This window comes from Phoenix dactylifera, chromosome 8 (assembly GCF_009389715.1).
Source record: "Phoenix dactylifera cultivar Barhee BC4 chromosome 8, palm_55x_up_171113_PBpolish2nd_filt_p, whole genome shotgun sequence".
Taxonomy (NCBI): Eukaryota; Viridiplantae; Streptophyta; class Magnoliopsida; order Arecales; family Arecaceae; genus Phoenix; species Phoenix dactylifera.
In genome coordinates, this window is record NC_052399.1 from 24483247 (window position 1) to 24510403 (window position 27157).

The 27157-nt window shown below is 37.9% G+C and overlaps 1 protein-coding gene across 1 annotated transcript in view; it reads left to right on the top strand.

Moving 5' to 3' along the window:
- The window catches only part of LOC103721130 (mediator of RNA polymerase II transcription subunit 23), a 67089-nt gene that overhangs the window by 8096 nt on the left and 31836 nt on the right, over positions 1-27157 (top strand). Inside the window, exons 5-10 of the mRNA XM_039129345.1 lie at positions 4512-4743; positions 10171-10388; positions 10582-10795; positions 12027-12313; positions 13197-13280; positions 26266-26360. Coding sequence (XP_038985273.1) covers positions 4512-4743; positions 10171-10388; positions 10582-10795; positions 12027-12313; positions 13197-13280; positions 26266-26360 — 1130 coding nt within the window. The remainder of the gene's footprint in view (positions 1-4511; positions 4744-10170; positions 10389-10581; positions 10796-12026; positions 12314-13196; positions 13281-26265; positions 26361-27157) is intronic.

A 27157-nucleotide genomic window follows, 5' to 3' on the forward strand; every position in this document is an offset into this window, starting at 1 on the left:
AGGTTTCATCTTGTAAATCACATGATGCAGAGCGGCCCGAAGTTTGCCGTCCATTTCGAATCTAGGTATTGTGTACTGGAACCTTGGGTTTAGATAGTAAGCTGCAAAAGTGCAAATAGAGTTCATAATTATTTTAGTAAAATTGTACAAGTACAAGGGCAGTCTAATTTTCAATGTTTTTGCTTACCTGCTTGATGCAAGTCCCAACTTATCAGGTAGTCTCATCGCCGCTCAATGATGTCGATTTACTCTTGGGCATGAATCAAATCTGCCTCCTTGATCCGAATCTTTGCCCTTTTCATCATATGATATAAGAAGCCCATCTAGGAGTACTTCTTGCTGTCCATAATCCGAAGCACTTTGTACAATGTTTTGATAGCCTTCACTATCTTTTCGGCCCGTAGCTATAATGTCTGTCTCATTGCCAAGTCCTCCACAATGGTTTTCTCAATGCCGACCCTCGTAAATTTGCTTTTTTGCCACTCGATACTGACAAACATCAGACGTAGGGTTATTTTTTATCAAGAAGGCTATCAAGTGTAACGTAGTTTGTAGCAAATTATGTCATATCCGGTCTCAAGTTCTCTCTCCTTGCATACGTTCTCATTAGGGATAGGATCTATATATGGTTATAAATATATTTGGTGATGGTTTGGGCTGTCTCCATTGTTTGCTACACCCTACAAATTTTCGCAATGTCCATCAACATAAGGTCAATATAATGTGCAGTACATAGGGTCTAGAAAATATATGGTTGCCCTCTATTAAGATCTCTTCGGCGGTCTTATCTTGTGGCCCATTATCAGTGATGACCCGCACGACATTCTCCTTTTCTACTTGATCAATCACCTTGTTCATTAATCTAAGGATGTACATGGCATCGTGCACCTGATTGGAAGCATCAACTGACTTTTGGAAGAAAATCTTCGTATCGCAGCATGTCAAGAAGTTGATGCTTTGCTTGGTAGGACTGGTCCAACCATCACACATCACTGTTAGTCCATTTGTGGGCCATTTGGTCTGATATGAGGCAATTCATTTCTCTAGCTCCTTATTGTTGTCAAAAGCTCACCATAGATGTCCTTCGGTCCTAGAAGATCTACACCGAGACTAGTATCCTGTATGAAGGAAATGACAGGCCTATAGTACGTGTTGTCTGTTGCATTCACTAGGATGTGGCTGAAGTTGAGCCATGATCCAATAGCTCACCACATATTCTTCTTTTTATCCTTCTTTAGTATGGTGTCAATCCTCTGCTGCTTCGAATCTTTGCTGGAGAAAGCATGTAGATCTAAATCATAGATGGTGGCTCCTGCTGGAATATCTCTGGAGGACTTCTTTCTGCTACCAAAAGCCTCCAACATAAATAAAATGCAGCCACCGCCTCTACTGACGGCCTCTCTAGCTGAGGAGGCATTCTTGAACTTTGAATTTGCCCTGCTAGTTGCAGAACCAGAGATCGAGTCATAGTTTGAGGGCCCAAATCGAGCCCTATGCCTGGCCACTACATCCTGTTGCTACTGATTATTCAGGTTTGCCTAATGGCAGTATGGATCTGTCTCCTCCTCACCTGAAGCAGACGCTTCTTCTAACTCCCTAAAGTCATATGAAGATGGCTTTGCCGCTCCGCAGTCCACCTCCGTCTTCTTGGTAACCCTCTCATTTGCTGCTCTGAAATTAATGAAATGCTTCTTCATCGGCTGCCAGACCTCCTATGAGCATTTTCGGCACATAGATACTTTAGGATAACCACTAGCTAGGTGCTGCTTCAACTTGGTTACTCCTTTCTTGAGCTCTGTGCTGCAATAGTTGTACTTCTAATGGTGCCGATTCAAGAGCATTTATCTATGATCCCAATAATGTTGCACTCTGGGTCATTTTTCCTCGATGGTTTTATTTCTGCAGGTTTATCGAGCACGTCAGTTTATTAATTATTTAAAAATAGTAAAGTTTCGTTGCGATAAAAAAATATTTTCTACTTCAGAAAATGCTTCCGACTTATCTAATACATGGTACTAGTTTTTCATGTTTGTTGAATTATTTATATATTTTTAATAGTTTTTAAATTTAAAAATATGTTTAAATATCATAAATTCAGAAAATATGTTTTTTACTTCAGAAAATACTTCTGAATTATGTAATACATACTACTAATTGTTCATAATTTTTTTGTATTAATTATATATTTTAATTATTTTTTAAATTTAAAAATAATTTATAAATATAAATATTTTAAAAAATTAATTTGAGCTTAGATACATGTAGAACCATACCATGGATGCTACATATTTTTTTTTAAGCCTGTAGGCGTGCATCAAAAGCTACTTATTTTTTAATTTTTTAAAAAAATTTAGGCCTAGGCCACTATGCGCATAATCGTGTCAAAACTTGAACAAATAGACACCAAATTTAGCTAGAGAGTAGTTTGCATACCCCTAAATAAGCTTATAATTTATAGTTATTTTTTGAAATTTATTTTATTTTTTTAATTTTTAATCATTTTTTTAATTTAAAAATTATATATAATTGAAAAATTAAAGATTTGTAGAGGGCTTGTGTAGATCCTCTATAGATCTACAACATATCGTAAAATTATGCCAAAATTTTAATTTTGGCACGACCTTTCCTTATTTTGGAATTTTTTTAACATTTTTCGGCATTGAAAAAAAGGAGGTATGAGGTAGGGGATGGGAAACATACCTCGTTTTGGATTAAATCCTCCTCGAATCATTGAAATCAACACGTTTTTTGGCTCGGGGGGGGGGGTTGAAACAATCGTGAATGAAGGCCTGAGAAGGCTTTCGGGTTGAAACAATTGTGAATGAAGGCCTGAGAAGGCTTTCGGGTTGAAACAATCGTGAATGAAGGCCTGAGAAGGCTTGGAAAGCCTTCTTAGGCCTTTCTGCTACTTAAAAAGAGAGAGGGAAGGGGGAACCGGTTTCGCTCGGGACCGCTTCGCACCAGTTTCGCTCGGAACCATCCGGTTCGGACCATTTTCGCTCGGAACCATCCGGTTCGGATCGGTTCCGAGCAGTTCGAGGCCGGTACCGATCTCCACAGTCAAATCGGTCTAGTCTTGCGCCGGTTTGGCTCGGCGATTCGAGTCGGTTCGGTAGACATTGGTCTCGAGCCATTTCCCATCCCAAGTTTCAAGATGGGGAGGGATGGCATCACATCCCATTCCAGGAAAAACTAGGATGGCCTCGTCCACCATGGGATTTGAATCATTGGGCATATGTCTGTCGGATACTAAAAATTGTTCATTATTGTTGAAAGTTGTGTAGCATTTTTACGGTCCTTTTGTGGTGGGAAAAACCCTTCCATGAATACTTCAACATGCTGAATGTGTTAGACAGCTAGAGAAAAGACAAATCTCTGCAAGTGCCTTCTTGATGTACGGGCTAATTGTCTCTTTACGTCTACGCCCATGATCATGGGAGTATCCTTAAGAAAAATGCATGCTACAAGCACATAAACAAAAATGCGATGGTTTGCTACTAAATAGATTGGTTTATCTGTTGAACACCACTAGCAGAAGTATCCATTATATAATACGTATTCTTTTAATGATTTTGGAATTTTACCTCCCTATTGTTTAACTGTATTTTATGGGGATTTTTCAGTGTATCAAATAGTTGCATGCATCTTTCTTCATCTAGCATTAAGGATATGTCTACTTTTTGAAGCTAAAAGCTGGGTTGCTTTCATGAAGTACAATGGGCGTACAATGTAGAAGATGATGAAGATTACATTGCTTTTCATCTGGGGATTGTATTGATGGTTCATGACAATTTTAGTTTATGGTAGGAGATTTAAGGGATTGCTTAAGTCTAATAAGGAACTGCTAGTTAGGATGAAGGAGATTTCCACCACAATGGAAAAATAATATATGTTACTGACTTACTATATATAACGGAGGAAGTGGTTGCTCCTGCTGAATATGAGCTCCGATTGATGAAGAGGTCAGCTTCATTTTTGGGGTTCATAAAATTTAATGATTTTACACTTTGATGGATGAAGTCAGCGTCTTATTCAGGATTCACAGATTTTGATGATTGAAAGGGCAGGCTAGTACACAAGGCTCCCACCATTGCACGGTTTGGAAAGGGTCAGATGTACGCAGCCTTATCCCTGCGTGTTTCCTGTTTCTGTGTTTCAAACCCCTGATCTCTAGGTCACAATGGAGCAGTTTATTATTGCGCCAATGTTCACCCTCTAATAACGTTACTATCTCTCATTCAATGTGAAAATAGAGGAAATAACTGTATTGCTAACTTACTACACTCAAGGGAAATAACTATATTCTGAATACACCGCTGACTTGTACATGCTTGTTGCTCTGATCAACAAAAGTACTTAGATAACATTCAGACTTGAGACATGAACACCAAGAAATGTGCAAAATAAAGAACATAAAAGTGGGGAAATACATGTTCTAGACACAGTAATATTTTGTCACATCTGCTTTTTTATACAATTCTTATTGAATTTTGTTTATATTGCTGGCATAGGATTTTGCTTATTCCATTCCTAAGGGGAGTCTTGATTGGGAAAGGGCTTTGCGCTGTCTAAGACATGCTCTTCGTACAACTCCATCACCAGATTGGTGGAGGCGCGTGCTTCTAGTTGCCCCTTGTTATAAAACTCAGCAAGCATCAACTCCTGGTGCTGTTTTTTCTCCCGAGATGATTTGTGAGGCTGTTGTTGACAGAACGATAGAGCTACTAAAAATGACAAACTCAGGTATTGCTCATGCTTTGTTTCATCTCGCATGATTATTTTATATGATTGTTCCAGGAGCAAAATATACTACAAGACCCCGAGTAGATTCATTTCTATTCCCTTCATATTTAAAGCTTATTCATTGATGACCTTATTCTGTATTGATTAGGAAGTCAGCAAATTGTTTATCACATATTGCAGGCTCATGCACTTACAATCATAGTAGCAAGAAAAATATATGAGAAACAACAATGCATTATGCACACACATTATGAGGAATGTAAGGCACTAATGTTGGTGAAACTATTTTTCATCTTTTTTTGGAGTACACTTGTGTGTGAGTTTCACTATTGACTAAGTAGGATGTTATAATAATACAGACTCCAGTTTTAGCTATTGTGTTTCTGTTGTACGCTCAAGGTTTTAAGTAGAACATTTTAAATCTTGGCACAACATGGTTATTGTGCTGGCACTTGGAAAACATCACCACTAAAAGATAAAAGGTCAGCACAGTGCATGAGGCTCTTGCCATTGCAGGGTACGCAGTCTTACCTCCACCTGTGGAGAGGCAGTTTCTGTGTTACGAATCCATGACCTCCAGGTAATGATAGAGCAACCTTACCATTGTGCCAAATCACCGCAAAAAGATAGTCCTATCAATAGATGCTTCAAAGACAGAAAACTATTCTAGTCAAAATAATCGTGAACAAAATTGCAATTGCTGATCTACTTCAGAATAATTTGAGTACACCACATAAATTGGAGTCAAACATAGAGTTGTATCTTTATATCTGCTGTTTTAGTTAGCAGTTTAAGTGGAACTAGAATCCTATTTCAGAATGTTTAGGTCATTTCTGATATTGGGAAGTTATTGAAATGTTATAAAGTTCAATTGTCACCTAGAGTACCTTTAAAATCTCCTTTTTTATTTTATCTTGGTTGGTGGGGTTGCTAGGATCGTTGGGAGTATTCTCTGGATTGAATTAGGTTCTTTCTATATAAAGCTTTATGGAAACATTTGTTTATTTTCTTTCTTCTTAGTTATCAGATATTTTTGTTTCCCTTTGTTATGGGGAATCTCTTGTACTGAGTGTAACTACTGTTTGGCTTGCTAGTCTACGGTATGTTAGCTGCATCTGGTGTAGGATGCTTCATCAGTTAGGAATTACTTACAGTAATGAGATTTTACTCTCATTTATAAAGATTCAAGTTGGTGACAAAAGTATTTATTAGTGGAGCAATTCCATAGTAAAATCACAACTGGATGTCAGAGAGGTGAAAGTCCCCTTTTAGTCTTATTATCTGCAATTATTATGGTTCTATCTGATTTTGGGTCGGATATTTTTGTGAAATCAAAAACAAGCTACTGTTTTTTGCAATTTCAGCAGAACATTAATTCATAAAGCCTTTCTGTTAAATATGTGGCATGAATTCGGTGGTCCATAGACCGTAATTAATTTAAGGGTGTTGAAAACTTGAAACTATTGTTATCAAAATGGAAACAACAGAACTAACATCCAATTAGTCTTGCAACTTGGGGATCCCAAACATGTTTAAAACCAAGGTACGCTGAATCGGTACGGGTAGGCATACCGGTCGCCTACCGGACTGGTTCGAGACCGGTTCATACTGGAACCGGTCTGGTACAAACCGGTCTCCTGCCTTATTTTTTTCGGTTCGCGCGCGGATAAAAGGTGGGTTAATGCCACTCTGTGGCAATTATGACCCGTGCGGGGCAGCGCGCCCGCTGCCCCGTGCGGATTAATGCCACTCTGTGGCAATTATGACCCGTGTGGGGCAGCGCGCCCGCTGCCCTGTGCGGATGAACTGGCTCACGCCCGTGCGGGCGTGCTGCCCCGCATGGGTTGGGGAACCTCATGTGGGATGGTTCCTAGCGCGGGGAATCGCGCCCGCGTGCGATGGAAGGGCCACACGCTCTGACACCACAACGCGTGCGGCCCTTTCGAGCCACGCGCTTTGACACCACAGCGCGCATGCTGTGATTAAAAAAAAAGTACCGGTGCGAACCGGCCGGTACAGGCCGGTACGAGGTATGCATGCGTGCCTGTCGGTATCGGCCGGTACTGATCCGAAAATAGCTAGAACCGGTTCTCACGCTGTCCAGATATCGGTTCCAGGCCGGACCGGTCCGTACTGGGCTGAACCGGCCGGTACGGTTTGGTTCGGAAGACCATGTTTAAAACCATGAGAATAGATGTTTAAGTCCTATAGATACATTGTGATATGAATCTTCTCAATTATTCATTGCTGTTTCTGCTAAGCATCATTAGAAAGCTGCATACAGCTCCACATTAATCACTCCTATCCAGAAATCAACATAAAGATATTAATTAAGCAACCAATTTACAACGAAGCACATTTTCAGTTATGCTAGGCTATGCTGGAACTGTATTGGTGTGTATTACTCTATATGATAGGTTGATGCACTGCAATAGAGACTAATACTGATTGATACTCGATCAGACTTATATATTTAACCCATAGAAGGTGTGAGCCATACTAATCAGGTTTGAGTTTGCAAATTGAACGATTCATTTTATTGAATATCATATTTGAATGTTGTGTCTGCTAGAGCTGATATTATATGGATCTCGTTTTGACTCTTGCCTTGTACTAATTTTTTGATGAGTTTTGAACAAGAAAATGTATCGTTTGAAAAGAAGAAAGCAAACAAGTGAACATTATTTATTTTACCAATTTACTTAATCATGGGATCATAAACCATCTGAAAAATTTCTGCTGGTTGCTTTTTAACATTGCTTTCTGTGTAGTTTCAAGTATATTGTTTCACATAACTCAAACTAGAAATAAAAATAGGCTCATAATGCATCTATTCTGATGTATAACCTAACTCAAACTGCAGAGGAGAGTGCATTTCTGAAGCTCAGAGCCTCTTTGCTTCTGGGTTTCTACAGTCATCTGCATCCATTTTCTGCACTCTGGTAGCAAAAATAAAAGGGAACCTTATATACTTGTGTTATCACGGGTGGCATATATAGTACAGGTCTCCTTTTCCTTTTCCAAACATTTGTTTTAATTAAGACTATCATGTCTGCTTTAGAGATTTGACATCAGATTCTAAATTAAAAAAGGAAAAAAGAAGGGGAAAAAGGAAAAGGAATTATGGGGTAGATCTTTAGGCCATTTCAAATAGAAATAAGTCTTTACAGGATAGATGAAAACGGATTTGAAACAGGAAAATGAAATATAAGCTTGTTTCACAAGATACCAGTCTGTATTGATATTAGCTGATGCACAATGCTATAGGTTGACAGATGAAATTGATATATGCACTCCTTTATGGTGCTGATAATCTACTATGATGGTATGCAAACCAACAATTTAGTACCTGGATAAAGCTTATAGTAATATGCTGTACAACATTATATATCCAGTTGTCTTCTACCTTTTTTCTTTTGTATCAAGATCATATGTCATGCTTATAACTCAGATTTTTGTGGTTATTTTTCAGTGCTTATATTGATAACTAAACTGTTCTTCGTCTTACAACTTATCCATTTTTCCGAAGGCCCACAAAATGCAATAATGAACTTCTAGTGTGCTTGATATTATTGTTTGGTATAACCCACTGTGCTTTCAATGTTTTAAATTGCTTTTCCACAGGAAGCTCTATTATTTATTGCTTGATTTGATATCCCATATTTACTTTTCTTTTGCTTGTTTGCATTTTTATTTTTTTTTCAATAGTCTAATCAGTTCGTATGAATTTGACACTAAACAAGTGATATTCGTGCTCTTAGCTTCACACAAGATGCCTTAAAAGACTGAAAAGGGGTCCAGGGAACTTTTAGCACCCGCTTCCCCTTCCAAAGTTCTAATTACTTCATCTGTTCTCGTTTGTGAGTTTTAAGTGACATGTTATATCATGTTTGGATATCAAGTCACAATCCTTAAAGGTATTTTATTGCATGTATAAACTTAGATCAAGGGCATTTTTGTCTTTCACTTGTGATTGGTGAATATCTACATATGATAATTTGTTCCAAGGGCTTTTAGCACCCACTTCCCCTTCCAAAGTTCTAATTACTTCATCTGTTCTTGTCTGTGAGTTTTAAGTGACAATGTTATATCATGTTTGGATATCAAGTCACAATCCTTAAAGGTATTTTATTGAATGTATAAACTTAGATCAAGGGCATTTTTGTTCCAAGGTACTGAACTGGATGGTATGAGGCGTATCGTTCCATACCAGTTTGGTACCGGTATGTGGTATTGTGGGCGTACCAAACTACCAATACTCGCTATGTCGAACCGGCCTCCATACCGGGTGTATCAACATAGTAATAAGGTGATACTAGTACGGAGCCCAGTACCGAGACGGCGTACGTTGATATGTTCTTATGTCATTCATTGCATGCTTTGTTACCTATGCTGCATCATACATGCAGTTGAATTGATTATGCATCAAACAACTTGGATACTCATCAATTATTTGTTTGCTGCTTCTAGAGATTGCTGTAGAGTGCATTCTTCTAGCAATGAATTCAGCCAGCTATAATAAAGTTGCAAACATAGATGTAAGATTTTTTTTCTTCTGTTTAGAGACTGGTCAAAAATTTAACTATTACATAACCTTGTCAAATACCAGTTCTATTATATCCTTAAGTTACTTGGGAGATTTGGATGAGAAACATGTAAATTGAAATACCATAACAAATTTTCAGTGTCTTCTTTATACAATTTTTGGAGAATGAATATATAATTTATTCAAAACTATAGTTTCTACATATACTCTTATCGGAGTGTCTCCTTTTCTCCTCTTGAGGTGTCAAACGCTTGGATACATGTGGGAATCCAATTCTTGTATCTGTTTTCGTGCAACACTGGTTACATCATTGTTGGTTATTCCCCTCTAAGTTAATGTTTTGTTGTAATTTCTCCTCCTGTCATGTTAGATACTTGGTGAATCATATAAACTGTGTTAGCCTCTTGCTGCAAATCCATATCAATGTACACTATGTATTTCTGGAGTACAATACTAGGAGTGATTTATTTAACACGTGTTAACATTGTATTGGATAAAATTAATTGATTTGTATAAAGTAATGATGCAGGCATATTTTGTTATCTGAACTATATTATCATTTAGGTTTTTTTCCTTTGTTTTAGTTGCATTTTGATTTTGCTTTTTGCTATTTAGTTTTAAGCATGGTAGATGTGCATCTGTGTACTTATGGGAAGTGATGACCTGAATTAGAAGCCCTTAACTCTATTATTCTACACTCTTGTGCTAACACTTATATTATTCTTTACTTTTATTTTTCAAGCTTAGTTTTTCTCTGCTTCTTTTTTTCTCTTTCAACTTGTGGTAATTTTAGTCTTTACCCAAGTTATAACATCCTTTTTTGCTTATGCTTATGTCCATACTTTTATAAGTGGCATGTTTCTTTCATTCTACTTTTGCAGAAACACAGTGCTGGCAGGAATGGCTTATATTTGCGGACATATTTTTCTTTCTCATGAAGAGTGGCTGTATTGATTTTCTCGATTTTGTTAATAAACTTGCATCTCGAATTACAAAAGGTGACCAACAGATTCTTCGGAGTAATCATGTGACCTGGCTGCTTGCGCAGATTATTCGTATTGAGATTGTCATGAACACTTTATGCTCAGACCCAAAGAAGGTGGTTCCCAGTGCATATTCATAAATTAATGTGCTTTTGCACTTTTTTTACCATGGAGAAAGAGCCACTAATCTAATTGACATTTATTCATGTTTTATTGTGAGCATTTTTTTCGTAACTTTAATGCTCATTTTCTTTTCCAATATATATTACTTTTTTTGCTTCTACACGTCTTATTTTTTGTTTTTGTCAGGTGGAGACTACAAAAAAGATCATTTCCTTTCATAAAGAAGATAAAAATTTTGACTCAAACAATGTCAATGCTCAAAGTATTCTTTTAGACTTCATCAGTAGTAGCCAAACCTTGCGCATTTGGTCTTTCAACGCTTCTATTAGAGAGTATCTCAACAACGATCAGCTTCAGAAAGGAAAGCAAATAGATGAGTGGTGGAAGCAAGTGGCAAAAGGTATTTGCATTAGGTTTTGGCTTGAGATCTACTTATTTGGCAAAATTAATTCTGTTTCTTTAAATTTATTATTGCAAAATCACTTTATATGGTGTATTGTTGATTTGGTGCACAAACCATTCAGCATACAGGCTACTAGATGTACAATTTCTGGGAATTGTTTTTATAAGACATTCTTAAGTAAATCAAGTAATTTTCTTTTGTCAGAAATCACAAATTATGTTCTTGATGCCTCAAATAAATTATTTTGGAAATTCTGATGGATATTGATGACCATTATGTTATGTGAGCTGAACTATAAAACTTTTTCCTGCCTCCCTTCAGAACATGTATGTCCAATATGGCTTATATGAGCAATTCATAAACATCTTGATTCTAACTGATTGAGGAAATCTGAAGTGCATATGTAGGTTTTACTTTTTATTTTTTTAATGAGAGTAGTTTTTTATTATTATTTCTGTTCCATAACTTTACACTACATGTGAAAGGTTATTAATTATAAAAAATCAAAAATTGACACAAGTATGACATGGTTATGGCAATTAATAATTTTGAAGGTCTCAGATCTTTTGGCATGCCCTCATACTGTTCATGTACTGGTATTATAGGTGTTATATGAGACATGGTACATCCCCACATATCTACTCACGGTTTTCCAAATTGGACGATGCTCATGTTGATATCATTGTTATAGCATGTGACAAAGGATCGATATGGAATGATATGGTTGATATCTGAAAATATCATTATCTGCACTGTATAGGGTGAAGGTGTTCTCGATCTGTCAAGGTCAAAAGCTCTTTCTTAGATATTCCATTTAAAGACTTAATGTTTTAATATGCCATCTTATTAATTTCTGTGCTTTTAATTCAATAGTACATCCATGCATCTGTTATCAAATGGAGCAACATACTTGCATTTTTAATCTAGGTCAAAAGCTCTTTCTTAGATATTCCATTTAAAAACTTAATGTTTTACTATGCCATCTTATTAATTTCTGTGCTTTTAATTCAATGGTACATCCATGCATCTGTTATCAAATGGAGCAACATACTTGCATTTTTAATCTAATAATGATCTGTTCTTTTGATACACCCTTTATTTCTTGATCTAATCATTTCAACTACCAGTCTAGTGCATATTGATTTTGAACTTTAGATTGTTCTACTTGGTTTCCTGGATTTTGCAGAAAAGTTTACTTCTATATAATGCATTTTTTTTTAATTTTTAGCTTCAGGAGAGCGCACGATGGATTTTATGAACTTGGATGAAAGATCAATGGGGATGTTTTGGGTTCTTTCATTTACTATGGCCCAGCCTGCTTGTGATGCAGTGATGAACTGGTTTACCTCAGCTGGAGTCACAGAAATATTACAAGGATCTAATGTACAGTCTAATGATAGAATGGTGATGTTGCGTGAAACTTACCCTCTGTCTATGACGTTGCTTTCTGGTTTGTCAACCAACTTATGTTTGAAACTTGCCTATCAACTTGAAGATGCGATATTTCTTGGTCAGGTAAGATGAACATGATTTTGTTGCTTGATTTAATAGAGTTTTGGTCATGATATCTTACCCTTTTATACTTACCGCAGAAATAATTTGATATTTCATTTTGTGTCGGGTTAAAATATTTGTTTATGTATATCTTAACATCTAGGCATGCATCAAGTAATTATTTCATGCTGTCATGTGTCTATGAACTGCATGCATACCATGTTCTGGTGCATAATTGCACAACATGCTGCGAATTAATGATGTGCCAGTATGTACTGAATTATTATTAGTTATAGATAAAAATGTCAAGATTATTGTTAGCATAGGCAGTATATCGGGTTCATGCCCGTAAATATTGCCAGTATAAAATTGTGTTTGTATATTTTTATACTCATATACATATGTAATACATCCATAAACATGCATCTAACTATGCATGCATACATACATACAGAAGGATATATAATATAAGGTTCCCAGTGCCAGATTGTACCGCTCCCACTAGGTATACCATACCACATTGGTATGAACAGATACATGGTCTTGGGGTTGTACTAAGTGCCGGTACCATGAACTGACATGTCCTGAAACTGTACCAGGATGTTACCGACATGGGTACTGAAACTGCTACTACGAATCATGATGTAGACATAGATGTGTAAATTCATACAATTGTATATGTAAAGTCATTTGTATATTATTTTCTGCCTGCATGTGTGTGTATATCTATCTAGTTTATTCTTAGAAGAATGTAAAGTGTGTGCATGAGTCTTCTCTGCTGCTCTAGTATTCTGGTTTAGTTCAAATCAACTATTATTTCTCAGGATGTAGTTGTGTATACTTCAGTTTCTGGGCAAATCTAAAAGTTTACTATTGATTGTGGACATGTTTAACACTGCTGTAGGTCATTCCTAGCATCGCTATGGTTGAAACATATGTCAGGTTACTGCTGATCGCACCTCACTCATTATTTCGTCCCCATTTCACGGTATCTTCTTGTCTTGTAATGTTTGTTATTTATCTCTTAATACACTTTTAGGTGTATTTGTAATAAGGCGTCTTAATCATCATATTTCTGGTTTTGCAGTCAATTTCCTTATATTTCTTCAATTTTTTGTTAGTAAAAACTTATGTATTGCATTCTGATATGAAATCAAATGTGGATGTTATTTTCTTGTTTTCTTGACAAATATCTTAAGAATTTTGAAATATATGCAACAATTCCCAATGACATCTTGATTCCTTGCTTTCTGGAAATCGTTGTTAGTTGTCCGATAAGGAATGGCATATATAAGCTATGATAATCGGTTATTGCAATGTATCAGGAACGTGTTGTACCACCACAGGATGACAGAGCATGCCTGTCTAGTACTGGTTGGTACACTAAATATATTTTTATTTCTTGGTTTCTTCTATATGGGTTCTTAAGTTTTTACAGGTTTTTTTGTTTTAATGGCTTTTGAGAGATTGAGGCTCTAGAACATCTAAAAGTCCCTATAATTAGGGTCCAATGTGGTATGATGTGAAACAATTTAAAGAAAACAACAATGGTTTTAAATTGAACACCATTTATCAATCATAGCATGAAGATGGCTTCATATTTTATATTGTAATTAAACTCATTTAGATATTTTTAAATTAATTATCAATATTATTATTATAAGTTACTAGATAATAGTGATAATTTGCGGTTCTGCATAACTATGTCAAGTATATGCCAGCTACCTCTGAAAATAGTTTCTAATTATCTATAAATGCAACCAAATTGTTTCTTAGTTTTTTTTTTTCGATTTGTTAACTGAGTTTAGTTAAAATTCTAAATTATAAATTTTGAAATTCATAGAAATTCTGAAAATTGAAATTTATTAAGGATTATTGTACCTTCACTTGAGGAGTACTACATATATTTTCTCCAACCCAAAAAAAGGTGTTTTGAATGGTTGATTTTAAAAATGTGCTAATTTTTCTCTTTAGGGGGCTCGAAATGTGCACAAAAATTGTGCAATTGGTGCAAAAGAAAGGGGTAACATGTGCACATACACAGCTCTAACATGCTATTTTTCCAAAGAATTGTTTCTATTTTTTAGTTTTAATTATTCTTCATTCAAAAAATTTTTATAGTTTAAGAAATTTTTTTCTGAAAAGGTACATGGATGTGTAGATCAATGATAGACCTACAACACATCAAGAAATCATGCCAAAAAAGTTCGACATGATTTGTCCCTTTTTATGTATTTTAGCCATTATTATGGCCAAAAACAAAGAGAGTATATTACCTTCTTAGAAGCAATTCTACACTTTTGTCATGCAAGTTTGCACTTCAGGTGGTTGAATCCTTTGGCCCATGGTCTACAAAACTGATACCAAGTATGGTATCAATGCAGTATGGTAGGTACCATGTGGTACACCATATTGAGATAGGCTTCCAAGTTCCAACTATATTTTTTTCTCACTCCTAGCCATGGTACCACTCAGAAATTGGGTGGTCCAGGGTGGTTTTGCTTGATACAGATAGGTATGGACTGGTTTGTCTTATATACTGAATCAAACCTTGTTATCATATTAGTACCTTATCGGCATGGTATGGTATATAGTCGATACGGGATAGTACTGGTCGGTACAACAACCCTTGCTTCCCCCTCGCCTTTTCCTGCTCTCTTTTAAAAAAAAACATATGAAGAAAAAATGTCTTGAGGGCCTTAGAACCAATTGGAAGCAGATGGAATTGGTCTGATTTTGATCAGAAATAACTTGGTACTGGTTTGTACCAAGCAATATGAACTTGGTCAACCCAGTTCGTGCAGGAACTACATACTCCTCACTATGTTGGTATATTACATCCTATACCACCACATTTGATCAGCTTCTTGAATCACGGCTTATTGTTTGTCCATTTTTATTGGTTTTGTATTTAAAATTTCTTATGGTAAGCTTGTTACTCAAAGAGGAACAAATACATATAATGTTCTAACGTAAATAATTGCCACAATAATCAAATAATTTATTTAGTAGGGATTAAATCCGTGACATAAAAGAGATGCCCAACTCATGAATGGAATATTATTATATCCAAGGTCCGCCGAATCGAGCTGAACCGCCTAATTAGGTCCGTACCTTGCCGACCCGGCTGGGGACTGGGTTGGTTCACCTATTTTTTTTGGAATCGGTCGGAACTGGTTCCGAACCGATAGAAATGGGCCGGAACCGGTCTCGAACTGTTCAGACTCAGTTCGAACTGGCCGGTTCTGTGCATAACTGGGGTGAACCATCCAGTTTGCACTGAGTCAGACCGGTTCTGAACTGCCCCCCTCCCCCCTCTTTCTTTTATTTTAAAGACTTGTTGGGAAGGCCTGAGAACTCGTAAATCCTTTCCCACAACGAAAAATATGCTGATTCAGCACGATTGAAGGAGGATCCAACCCTTAATAAGATATGCTTTCTTTTCTCTATCTCATTTCCTCTCTTTTTTTTTGGACGCCAAAAAAGACCTTGAAATTTGCAGAAAAAGGGAAGATCATGTCAAAATTTTTGATCTTGCCTTGATTTTATGATAGATCTATGGATGATCTACACGACATGAAAACTTTTAATTTTTAGATTATATATAATATTTAAAAATTAAAAATATATTTTTAGATTAAAAATAAAAAATAAAATAAATAAAATAAAATTGTAAAAAATTGTAAAATCAGAAGCGTATTTAGGGGTATGCAAGCTACTCTTCAACTAAATTTGATGTCTATTTATTCAAGTTTTAATGCGATGATGCATAGTGACCTTGGCCTAATTTTGAAAAAAATTGAGAGATAAGTAGCCTTTGATGCATGCCCACGGGCCTAGAAAAATATATGTAGCATCTATTGTAGGATTTCACATAGATTTGAACTCAAATTAATTTTTTAAAACATTTATATTTAAAAAATATTTTTTAATTTAAAAATAAAAATATAATTAATGCCAAAAGTTATGAAAAATTAGTAGCATATAATATATATTTTAGAAGTATTTTCTGAAGTAAAAAACATATTTTTCTGAATTTATGGTATTTAAACAATTTTTTTAATTAAAAATTATTAAATATATAAAAAATAAAAAATTAAAAGTATTACTATGTATTACATAAATCAGATGTATTTTCTGAAGTAAAAAATATTATCTTCATTACAATAAAATTTTGTTATTTATTTTTAAATAATTGATAAACTGACGTACGTGATAAACCTGTAGGAATGGAACTATCAAGAAAAAAAGAAGCTAGAGCATGATATTAGTTGGGACATGGGTAAATGCTCTCGGATCGGCACCATTGGAAGTGCAACATAAAGTTTAAGGAAGGAGGAATAACCAGATTGAAGTAGCACCTAGCTGGTGGTTATTCCGATGTATGTGTCGGAAATGCCCACAGAAGGTTTGGTAGTTGAAGCACTTCACTGATTTCAAAGCAGCAAATGAGGATTCCCAAGAAGAAGGCGATGGACCGCTGAGCGGCAGAGCTATCTTCCGATCAATCCATAAAGTCAAAGGAGGCGTCCGCTCCAGATGACGAGAAGACAAATCTAGACTGCCATGCAGGTGAGCTTGGATGATCAATGGCAGTAGGATGAGGTAGCCAGGCATAAGGCTCGATTTGGGCCCTTATACTACGAGTTGGTCTTTAGTTCTGCGAGCAATAGGGCAGATCCAGAGCTTAGGAACTCAGTGAGGGAGGCCGTCAGTAGAGATTGGCCGTATTGCATCTACGTTGGGGGCTTTTGGTAGCAGAAATTTCTTTAGGAAGATTCTATCAAGAGTCACCATCCATGATTTAGATCCACATGCCTTTTTCAGTAAGGATTCAAAGCAGTAGAGGGTTGACAAAATGCTAAAGAAGGTTAAAAATAAGGATGTGGCGAGCTATTGGATTCTGGTTTTACCTCAGCCACATCCCAGCGAATATAGCATACAATAAGTGCTATAGGTCTGCTGTTTTCTCTATATAGGCTGCCGGTTCCGGTGTAGATTCTCTAGGACCGAACGACATTTACGGTGAGCTTTTTAACAATAATGAGCTAGAGAAGTAGATTGCCTAATACAATAGCAAGTGGCCCATATATGGACTGACAGTGATGTATGATGGTTGGATCGGTCCTACCAGGCGGAGCATTATCAACTTCTTGACATATTGTGATATGAAGACTTTCTTCTATAAGTCAGTTGATGTTTTCGATTAGGTGCACGACGCCATATACATCCTCAGATTGATAGAGGTAATTGATCAGGTAGGAGGAGAATGTCGTGCAAGTCATCAGTAATAATGGGCTACAATATAAGGCCATTGGACAGATCTTGATGGAGCGGCGACTCCATATTTTTTGGATTTCATGTGCTGCACATTGTATCGACCTCATGTTGATGGACATTGCGAAAATTTGTAGGGTGCAACAGACAGTGGAGACACCCTAAACCATCACCAGATATATTTATAACCATGCATAGGTCCTATTACTGATGAGGAGGTATGCAGAAAGAGAGATCTTGAGATCAGGAGTACACAGTTTACTACCAATTATATTGCACTTGATAGTCTTCATTAGAGAAAATCAGCCCTACGTTAGATGTTTGTCAATTTTGAGTGGTAAAAAAGTAGATTTGCAAGGGCCGGCACTGAAAGGAGCACTGTCGAGAACTTGGTGACGAGGTAGATATTCTAGCAACGGGCCGAGAAGATAGTGAAGGCTATCAAATCATTGTACGAAGTGCTTCGGGCCATGGACTGTGAGAGGTATTTCCAGATGGGCTTCTTTTATTATATGATGGAGAGGACAAAGATTTAGATCAAGGCGACAGATCCAATATATGCCCAAGAGTACATCGACATCATTGAGCGATAGTGGGTACCAGATAAGTAGAGACTTGTATCTAGCAGGTAAGCAAAAATAATGAAAATTAGACTGCTCTTTTACTTATACAATTTTACTAAGGCAATTACGAACTCTATTTATAGCATACTATCTGAACTCGAGGTTTCAGTACATCGTACCTAAAATCGATATGGATGATGAATTTCTAACTATTCTGCGTAATGTGATTTATAAGATGGAGCTTGATCTACAAGTGGCAGCCATATGTCTAGAAGAGGTAAGTTAACTTAAGTGACGTGTAAGTTAACTGGCATCTTCAATTATTAACATATTACAACACGGTTATTTATAACAGACCAAAATATTTAGAGAGGGCACTGATAGCTTTGGAGTCTCGGCAGCTGTCGTAAGTAAGAAAAGTATGAATCCAAATATATTACACATCAACAATAACTATTATCTGGCATTAGATAGTTACTAATATGATATTATTTTATATGTAATTTTTTTCAATATTTTTGTAGTTGGATGCTGGATTTATTTTGGTTTGTCTGCAAGAAATCTTAAGTGGCTAGCTATTTGGATCCTCTTCCAGATGGTCTCCTCAAGTGATTGTGAGCGCAACTGGTCCACCTTTACCCTCATCTAGAGCAAGCAGAGGAACTGTCTGACACATAAGCGTCTGAACGATCTTATATATGTTCACTTCAATTTGAGGTTGAGGCTGAATTGCATTTAGGAGGAAGTGGAGTTAAAGTACACAGATCTGATCAATAATGCTTTCGTTGATGATGAGGATGATCATCTGATCGGATAGCTTGTGGGCTAGCAGCAGGAGCCGGAGCTTGATGAGCGAGGATTGCCTCTACGACTGGCTAGTTTCATAGCCAGCAAGACTAGGATTGATGCAGGGCAATGGGCAGATCACAATATTCCACGCATCCTTTCAGCTGATTAGCCACATACACAGGGGTCATTGAGGAGCTGATCATTATTTGACTTTTTGTCCTAGACATCCTCTCAGAGATATGATCGAGAGATGCTTAGACGAGGCTAGTACGCTATCCGATTGATTTGGTCAGCAAAGCGACATCCCTCCTTCCAACATAGCTAGGCAGAGAGGCACGAAGGGTAAGCAGGCAGAGAAGAGTACAAAGGGTAAGAAGGCAACTGCGTAGCACACCAAAAAAGAAAAGAAAAGGCACTTGCTGCACCTATAGAGAGTGTGGACGAGCTAGTTCACTCAGCTTCAAGGAAGAGACAATGAGCAGCAGCGATGACAATTCTGGTCAAGGTTAGCGAAACCGTCCCGAACCGTCCGATTCAAGGCGTCCCGAGCCGTACCGGCGGCTTACCGGGACGGTTTTAGTAAAGAATCCGAAACACCACGCCGAAGAGAAGAGAGCGAGCGGGGGAGGGCAGGGAGGGAGAGGGAGTCCGGCGAAGGCCGGCGTAGGCCAGCGCTAGTGTGAGTGGCGAAATTCGCTATTGGACCCTTGTTTCGAACAAAACAGGGGTTCGGCCGCAGCCTCCGCCACTCGCACCAGCACTAGCCTCCACCACCCTCCGCCGGCCTTCCTCTCTCTGCCTTCTCTCTTTTTCTCTCTCGTTCTTCCTATTCTCCGTCTTTTCTACTATGTCGGTACGGGCCCGGCGCGGGTCCATATCGACTCGTCCTGTTGGGCAATCGGTATGGTGCTCGATATCGGTTCCGCGGACCTTGATTCTAGTGGTCATGGATCTGCTGGCTAGGGAGTGGATATGTGACCGTTTATAAGACGCAGCCGCATAGTGGTTTTTGATTCACCAGTGAATTCCAGTTCATGCATGCTACATAGAATGTGGACCATAGTACATGATTTGGTAAAGCCCGCGAGGATAGGATTGTATATAAGAGATGAGCTCCTCGAGATCATTCAGGAGGATACGATGTAGTTGCAGATGATCTCGCACGTAGAGTAGGATCCATAGCCGTATCAGGTTCAAAGCTATTATCTGTAGCCATAGACAACCTATGATCCATACGGATATAGATATAGATATGGTGCATTTGAGGCATCGTCTTTCGGTGGCTGCTATCCTATGCAGCCTGGAGTATCTTATAGGTCGGATTTTGCTGCTGGCATATTCGGATTGGTCCCTTCATAGCTGTATTATCAGCCAGAGGACACTTCTCAGAGTAGAGCTTCAATGAGAGATCTGAGACTGGTTATATTCTAGAGTGTATTCTTCACGGAATAAGCATACAAGAGTACAACGCCGCTTTTAGATGGGTGGGTTGATGTGCTTCCTAATGATGCTAATGATTCGGATATCTATGAGAGATATCACCACTCGACGAGATTTTAGATATCGGTATGTAAGTTGTACTTTAAATATATGTAATTGATTGTATTATTTTGTATTTTGTATCTCACTAGTTGATTTTAGGATATTTCATATTGCTTCTTGTAGCATGCAATATCTTACTAATCATTTTATTGTTTTGTATTACTTTAAAATAACAAGATGCATCATTTAGATTAAACCACGATAATAAAAACATAAAAAAAATAAAAAATTATCAAATTATACTTAAAATCATTGAAAATATTGAAACAAATTGATTACCAATTAATCAAACTTGAAAAACTTAAAAACAAAAAAAATTTGTGCATGCCGGTTTGGAATCAGCATGCCCAAGCGTACCGTATGTCGGTATGGTATCGAACCAATATGTCCGACTCGCTCGCCGACCATTAAGGATCCCGCTACCGATTCGGCGGACCTTGATTATATCTATACCCAACTACCATTATTTTCATTGCTTATATGACAAGGATATTTCTGATACCCTCTGCTAGTAGTGGTTATAAATATGGACATAAATATTAGCGCGCTAATATGGCTTGAGAAAAGAGGATACCTTATGGCTCCGAGATGACAATATATAAATATTCTTTAAGCGTGTATCTAGAAAAGCATTCCACAGGGCATAATGGGTCTAACCAAGGATTTAGAAAGTAATGATCGTACCTGTCTGACATGTGTCAACTTGTGCTAGGTCTTGGCACCGGCTCAACAAAGTCCTGTTAGTTGTTAGTGGTTATTTCGGGATTTTCTTTTTTGGGGGAGCGGAGGATTATTACAAACTTGTCATATTGATCTTATCTAAATTTAACAATCACAATAATTTTCATTTGAAAAGAACAAACAGATAAATCAAATAAATAATCTCGAAGGTGGAAATTCGACTCACTCAGATGTCTATCAGTCCAATCAGTATATCATGCAATGTTGACTTGCATGTAGATGCAAAAGAATAATATTGTTTTTTAAAAAATGAAAAATATAAAGAATAAGCTTCGAATGAAGAAAAAGCAAGGGAAATGCATGTAGAAGTATCAAATGGTTGATATAAATTACATTGTCTACCTCATAAAGCACAAATATGGCATTAGTTAATTTACATAATAAACATAATAAATCCAAATTTTCATATGTTAAAAATCCCAATTTTTGTTGTTAATATTAAAATTCCTCAGTTAATAATTCAATAACAAAACCGTTCACTTGTATATGCAACACACATCTGTATATGCGTACATCAGACGATAAATAATTTATCATACATTGACTAAATAAGAATTTAAAGTTAGAAAAATTTAAACATACTACTCACAAGTTTTATGGGTTTGGGCATGTTAGAGAAGGATGGTCATCATCATGGCATGTTTCTCTTAGTTGTTAAGGAAAATTGCTTACTCCACTACCCCTGCATTGGCTCTACCTCCCGAAAGCTACTTAAGATTTTCATTGAGAAGGGCCTGAAGGAGAATAGGAGATGTCTAAGCCATGCCAATTAATTTTATTTTCACAAAAAATTTTTTGAAGTATAAAGAATTAATGGTTAAAATCCCATATTAAAATTTAAATAGCAATCATCGCGTAAAGGAGGTTAAAAAAGGAAAAGAGAATCCATAAAATGCAAGGATGCTGTGGTTCAATTTTAAAGGGCGTTTTAAATGCTTCTTGATAGCTTTTTAGCTGTCAACAAGTTGGACTATCACTTCACCCATGATCTTGACCAATTCTTTTGGGATAAAATGTGAGTTTCTGAGGCTCATCTTATCCCCATGCCATTGGAGTTTTCACCAAGTGTTTGATTTTAGAACGATCATTCCCTAAAATGACTAGGGTCTATAATCTATGAACGCCCCTGCCCCCGCCCCCCACCCCCATCCCCCACCCCCCGGCCCATAACACAAAAGAAAGGAAAAACTTTGAGTCCTTTTGGCTGTGCATGCTGCCCCTTACGATCTATTACCTGTAACCATGGTAGTACCAAAGTCCATCATCCATAAATTAACTGTTTTAACACATCATTTAATCATCATTAAAATCCATATTATATTCCATACAATAATATCAACACCACCATCCATCATTCCTATTATTAAAAGGTTAACATTCACAAAGAAATAAAAAAAAGGATCCCATCCTTTATCTTGGTCATATGGGAAGTGTCCAAAGCCTTTCTCTAATCATAAAATGTAGGATACTTAAAATAAGTATGCAACATGTATCTAAGCCGTGGTTTAGTATCCGATACGTATTTAGATGCCAAGACAACCAATTTAAGGCATCCACAAATACTATGGAAAACAAGTCTTTTATATAACTAAAAATATGAAGTTGTATTAGAGAAGTTCTCTATTTGCTTGCTAGATAACAGATGTTGGAGAACGTTAAATTAGAAAAAGAAAAAGAAAGAATTGGTCCTCATTTGCTATTGAAAGTTTCTAGAAATATTCTTAGGAGGTTGTGGATGAATTTAGATTGCTTAAGACTGGGTAAGAAATCTAAAATTAATACTTTGCCTCATGGTCTGCCGTACCGGTCCAGCCTAGGACCGGTACCGGATCAGCGTGAAATCTGGTACCGGTAGCTTATCGTTGGAGAACCGGTATGGGACCGGTACGTACCGGTCCGGGCCGTCACCGGTACGCCGACCGGTACCGGTACGGTGGACCTTACTTTGCCCATTGTTGTGGTTGAAGTTTTTGTTGGAACTGGTCAAACCATATCCGGGAAACGATTTTTGATGCAGAATGTTTAAAATGTAAACTAAATAATGGGATCAAAAATCAATATTAAACAACAAAAGTGAGACGAGTGTAAGAGAAAAAGTTGGGACTTAATTAAGGCCATCAGGCACAATGCTGTTATTATCATGTTCATTTTATAATGTTATATATATGTTGGTGGTATTTATATATGTTAGTTATGTGTAATATATGATGGTTTCAATATTTCCAAGTGTTCTTTCTATTAGGTTTCATGACTAATATTTATATTAAAATGGAAGAAATTTTTAATACTCATATTTAGTAAAACGTAAGGCTTAACATAGATAGTCGATACATAACTAGTCAGCATCATACTGTAGTGTGTGTATACCATTATCATGATCCTTATTAGCATGTTGATGTTCGTATTTATATGTGAAGCTAATAGTGTAGCACGTAGGGGTGGCAATCGGGTCGGGTCAAACATAAACGGGTTGGGTCAGATGTAGGTTGGATCAGAAAATCATAAATCTGAACCCGACCTTTTTATTAAACAGGTTAGGAATTACAACTTGAATCGACCTGTTTAATAAACAGGTAACCCGACCCGTTTAACTTGTTTAATAAACAAGTAACCTGTTTGCCCAACCTGACCTGACCTGTTTAACCTGTTTAGCCCAACCCATTCTGACCTGACCTGTTTAACCTGCCCAACCTAACATAAAATCAATTTCTATAATGATGAGGCAGTGATAAGTGATCAGGATGCATTTCATCCTGATCAATCCATCAATAGAACAGGCTAGCCTTCAGCTTCAATCACATCACCACCATCTCAAGAACGAAGACGAGCGAAGTGTTTGACGAGCTGGGCAGCCGAGAACCTGAGGGTTGGGCTCTGAGGGGTTCGATGGATTCGACGACCTAAATTGAAGGAGGAGAATGGAAACCTAACGGAGGTGGAGAAGGCGTATCTTGAGGAGCTGTAGAATTCTTACCTTCTCATTGTCGCCGCCGTCGACGTCGGAACCCTAATCTTAAGCCGCTAGGGTGGGCTCGGGGTCTTGAGAGCTGAAGGAGGAGAACAGAGAGAGGGGAGGGCCCGAAACCCTAACCGTAGCCCCTGCCGTTGCCCTCGTGCTCTCGAATTCCCCCCCCCCCCCCCGGGAGGTCGTCAAACTCTCGATACCCTTTGTCTCCGGCGTCCTCCCCGCTGCTCGATTTTATGTCGGCGGCGTTCGTGCCCTCATTGACCTTGGAAGTCCAGGTCGACTTCTCCCGCCTTGTGACGGCTCGCCAAGCCTTGGCATCCCGGAACCCCTGCCGGATCGCGACGGCGACGGGCTTCGAGATATCGTCGATGGGAAGGATGACCCTGTCCTCAGTGGCGCCGGCGGCTCCAGAGGAGGAGGAGGGCAGGGGAAGGTCGGGGGTGTTGCGGGGGTCGTCGGAGCCGAGGATGGCGAAAGGACGGGTCTTGGAGGGGGGGCTTCCAGGGGTTCTTGGACGGCAGGGGGTGGCGGGGGTGATCGTCGACTAAGGAGGAGATCATCCATTGCTTGCGGTTGAGGTGGGGCTCGGAGGGGGTGGAGATCTTCCACCATGGAGCTTCGGGTAGAGAGGAAGGGGGAAATGGGAAAACGAAAGAGGAATTGTGGCCCTAGCAAAAAAAAGGAAGAGGAACTGTGCGCATCAAATTATAAACGGGTTAAACGAATTAAAGGGTTAGACATTTAAAATATGTATCCGACCCAATTCATAAACAGGCTAAACGGGTCAACCTATTTACGACTCGAACCTATTTAGGCCAAACCCAAACCTGTTTATGGCAGGTCGAACACGGTCGAGTTGGCGGGTTGGATCATATTTTGCCACCCCTAGTAGCACATGGTACGCCATATAGTACCGAACCGGACGATACGGGACGCACCATTCCAGTGCAGCACCGGTACATGGTATGGGGGGTGTATTAATATTTGGTATGCCGAATTAACTCTGTACCATACCGACACAGTGATAGGGTGGCGCCAGTACGGGGCTTGGTACCGAGATGGCATATCTTGGTGTAGTATGTGTTCTATCGTTTAGATGGATAATGAGTAATATGGGTAGAAAGGTCAGGCATTTTGTTTATATAACAACTATAACTGCCCTCATAAGTCCCAACCATTAGATGGGATGGCTTATCAATCATAGCTTCGGGATATGTGTACACCATGTATTGATGATAACTTTAGTATCATAGCGCACAAAAGAATGTGTAATTCGACTGTATAAAGTCAATACTTATTAAAATTAGGGGATTTTGCAGGAAATGTCCACTGTTAGGTACACTGAACCTTCCTGAACCGGTTAAGAATCAGGATGGTTTGGGCTGTCGTGACAATTTGGTCCTTAAAACCTCCTAAGCCTCCCCCTTTCGAGGCCCCGACCCCTATTCTCTCTCTCTTTCTCTCCCTCCCCTCTCTCTCTCCCCCTTCCACCATGATTGGAGCTTCAAAGCTCCACCAAATCTTAGAGAGAGCGCTTGTTCTCATCTCGCTTACTCGTAGCTCTTCTCAATCGCTCGGTAGCTCGTCTCGCTTGCTCAGTCGCTTGTCTCCTTTTTGACACCGACCGACGCCGATCAACATCGACTGATGCTGATTGTTGCCCAGGAGTCGACATCGATCGATGCCCAGGTAAGCCCCCTCTCCCTTTCTCCCTCTCTCTCTCTCCCTCTCTTTCTCTCTCTCTCTCTCTCTCTCTCCCGCTCTCCCTCTCTCTTCCCCTCCTCCCTCTATCTCTGTCTTCTTCCTCACCATCTTCTCTCCCTCTCCCTGGTTCTATATGCCTCTGCTTGAGTAAGTCTCATGGTGGATCCTGAGTTTTTTGCTATTGAAGATGACAGCATCTCAATGCTGAGCATAATTCCTAGCGACATTTAGTTGACTTGTTTGCTTCATACTAAATAGTCATTCCTTTTGTAAAATAACATGCCTGCTTGATTTGATTTCAGCCCTTTAAGTAGTTCTTTATTACCCATATATGTATCAGAATATTGAGTATTTATGTTATTTGTCTAAGGAGTCTGTGTATTTTGCAGACTTTGACTCAACGATCTCCATCAATTTTAGGAAAAACTGGTGTATCTTTGCTTCTCCTTGAAATATTAAACTACAGATTGCTCCCTCTGTACAGGTGCTTCAACCTTCTTTTCTTAATGATTTACAGTCACTGATCATGTAACAAATTTGAGTATAGTGGTTCTTTGCTATGAAAGTCTCAAGTTTCAATCTATCAAAGGCTTAAATCTTTCTATTTCTTGCATGTGAGTAATGGTTGTAGTTAAATACAAGTTGTGTCAAAACGAACTTACAATGCATGTTATTGAGTCAACATTGCTAAATTATTTAAATTAGCAATTAGAACAAACATGTGTTCGTGTTGTCTAAAAGGGGTGAGAAGGTTTAGAATTTTGTGCATTGTTCTTGTGCCAGCCATGGTACTATGTGCTGTTCTATCTGTTACTAGGTATTGCTATAAAATGACATGGATTTTTTAAAGATATAGAGGGTAAATGTTCTTCTTTGCACTACATTACCCCCTGTCCCTATTTTAGGCTAGATTTGTTTGCTTTGTCATAATAAATCAAGATGTTCTAGACATCTAAGAAGAAGCTTAATTCATTTCAGTGAAGATACCATTCAAATTGAAATTAAACAGGCTTGTTCTTGCTAGGGATATAGCCAAGATGCATATTTTACACTATTCAAGTAGAATTTTCCCACAGGCTAACTAGAACTTGCTTGATATTAGATTAAACAAAGTAAAATAAAGTATTTTATTCCAAAAATAATTTATTATTTTCATAAAAAGCAAAACAATAGGTTGATATCCAAACTAGAGCAAACTAGAATTTCACGCCAATTGGAAAATTTTGGCATGATTTTTCCTTTTTTTGGGAATTTCAGTTAAATAGTGGCAAAAAAAGGTTG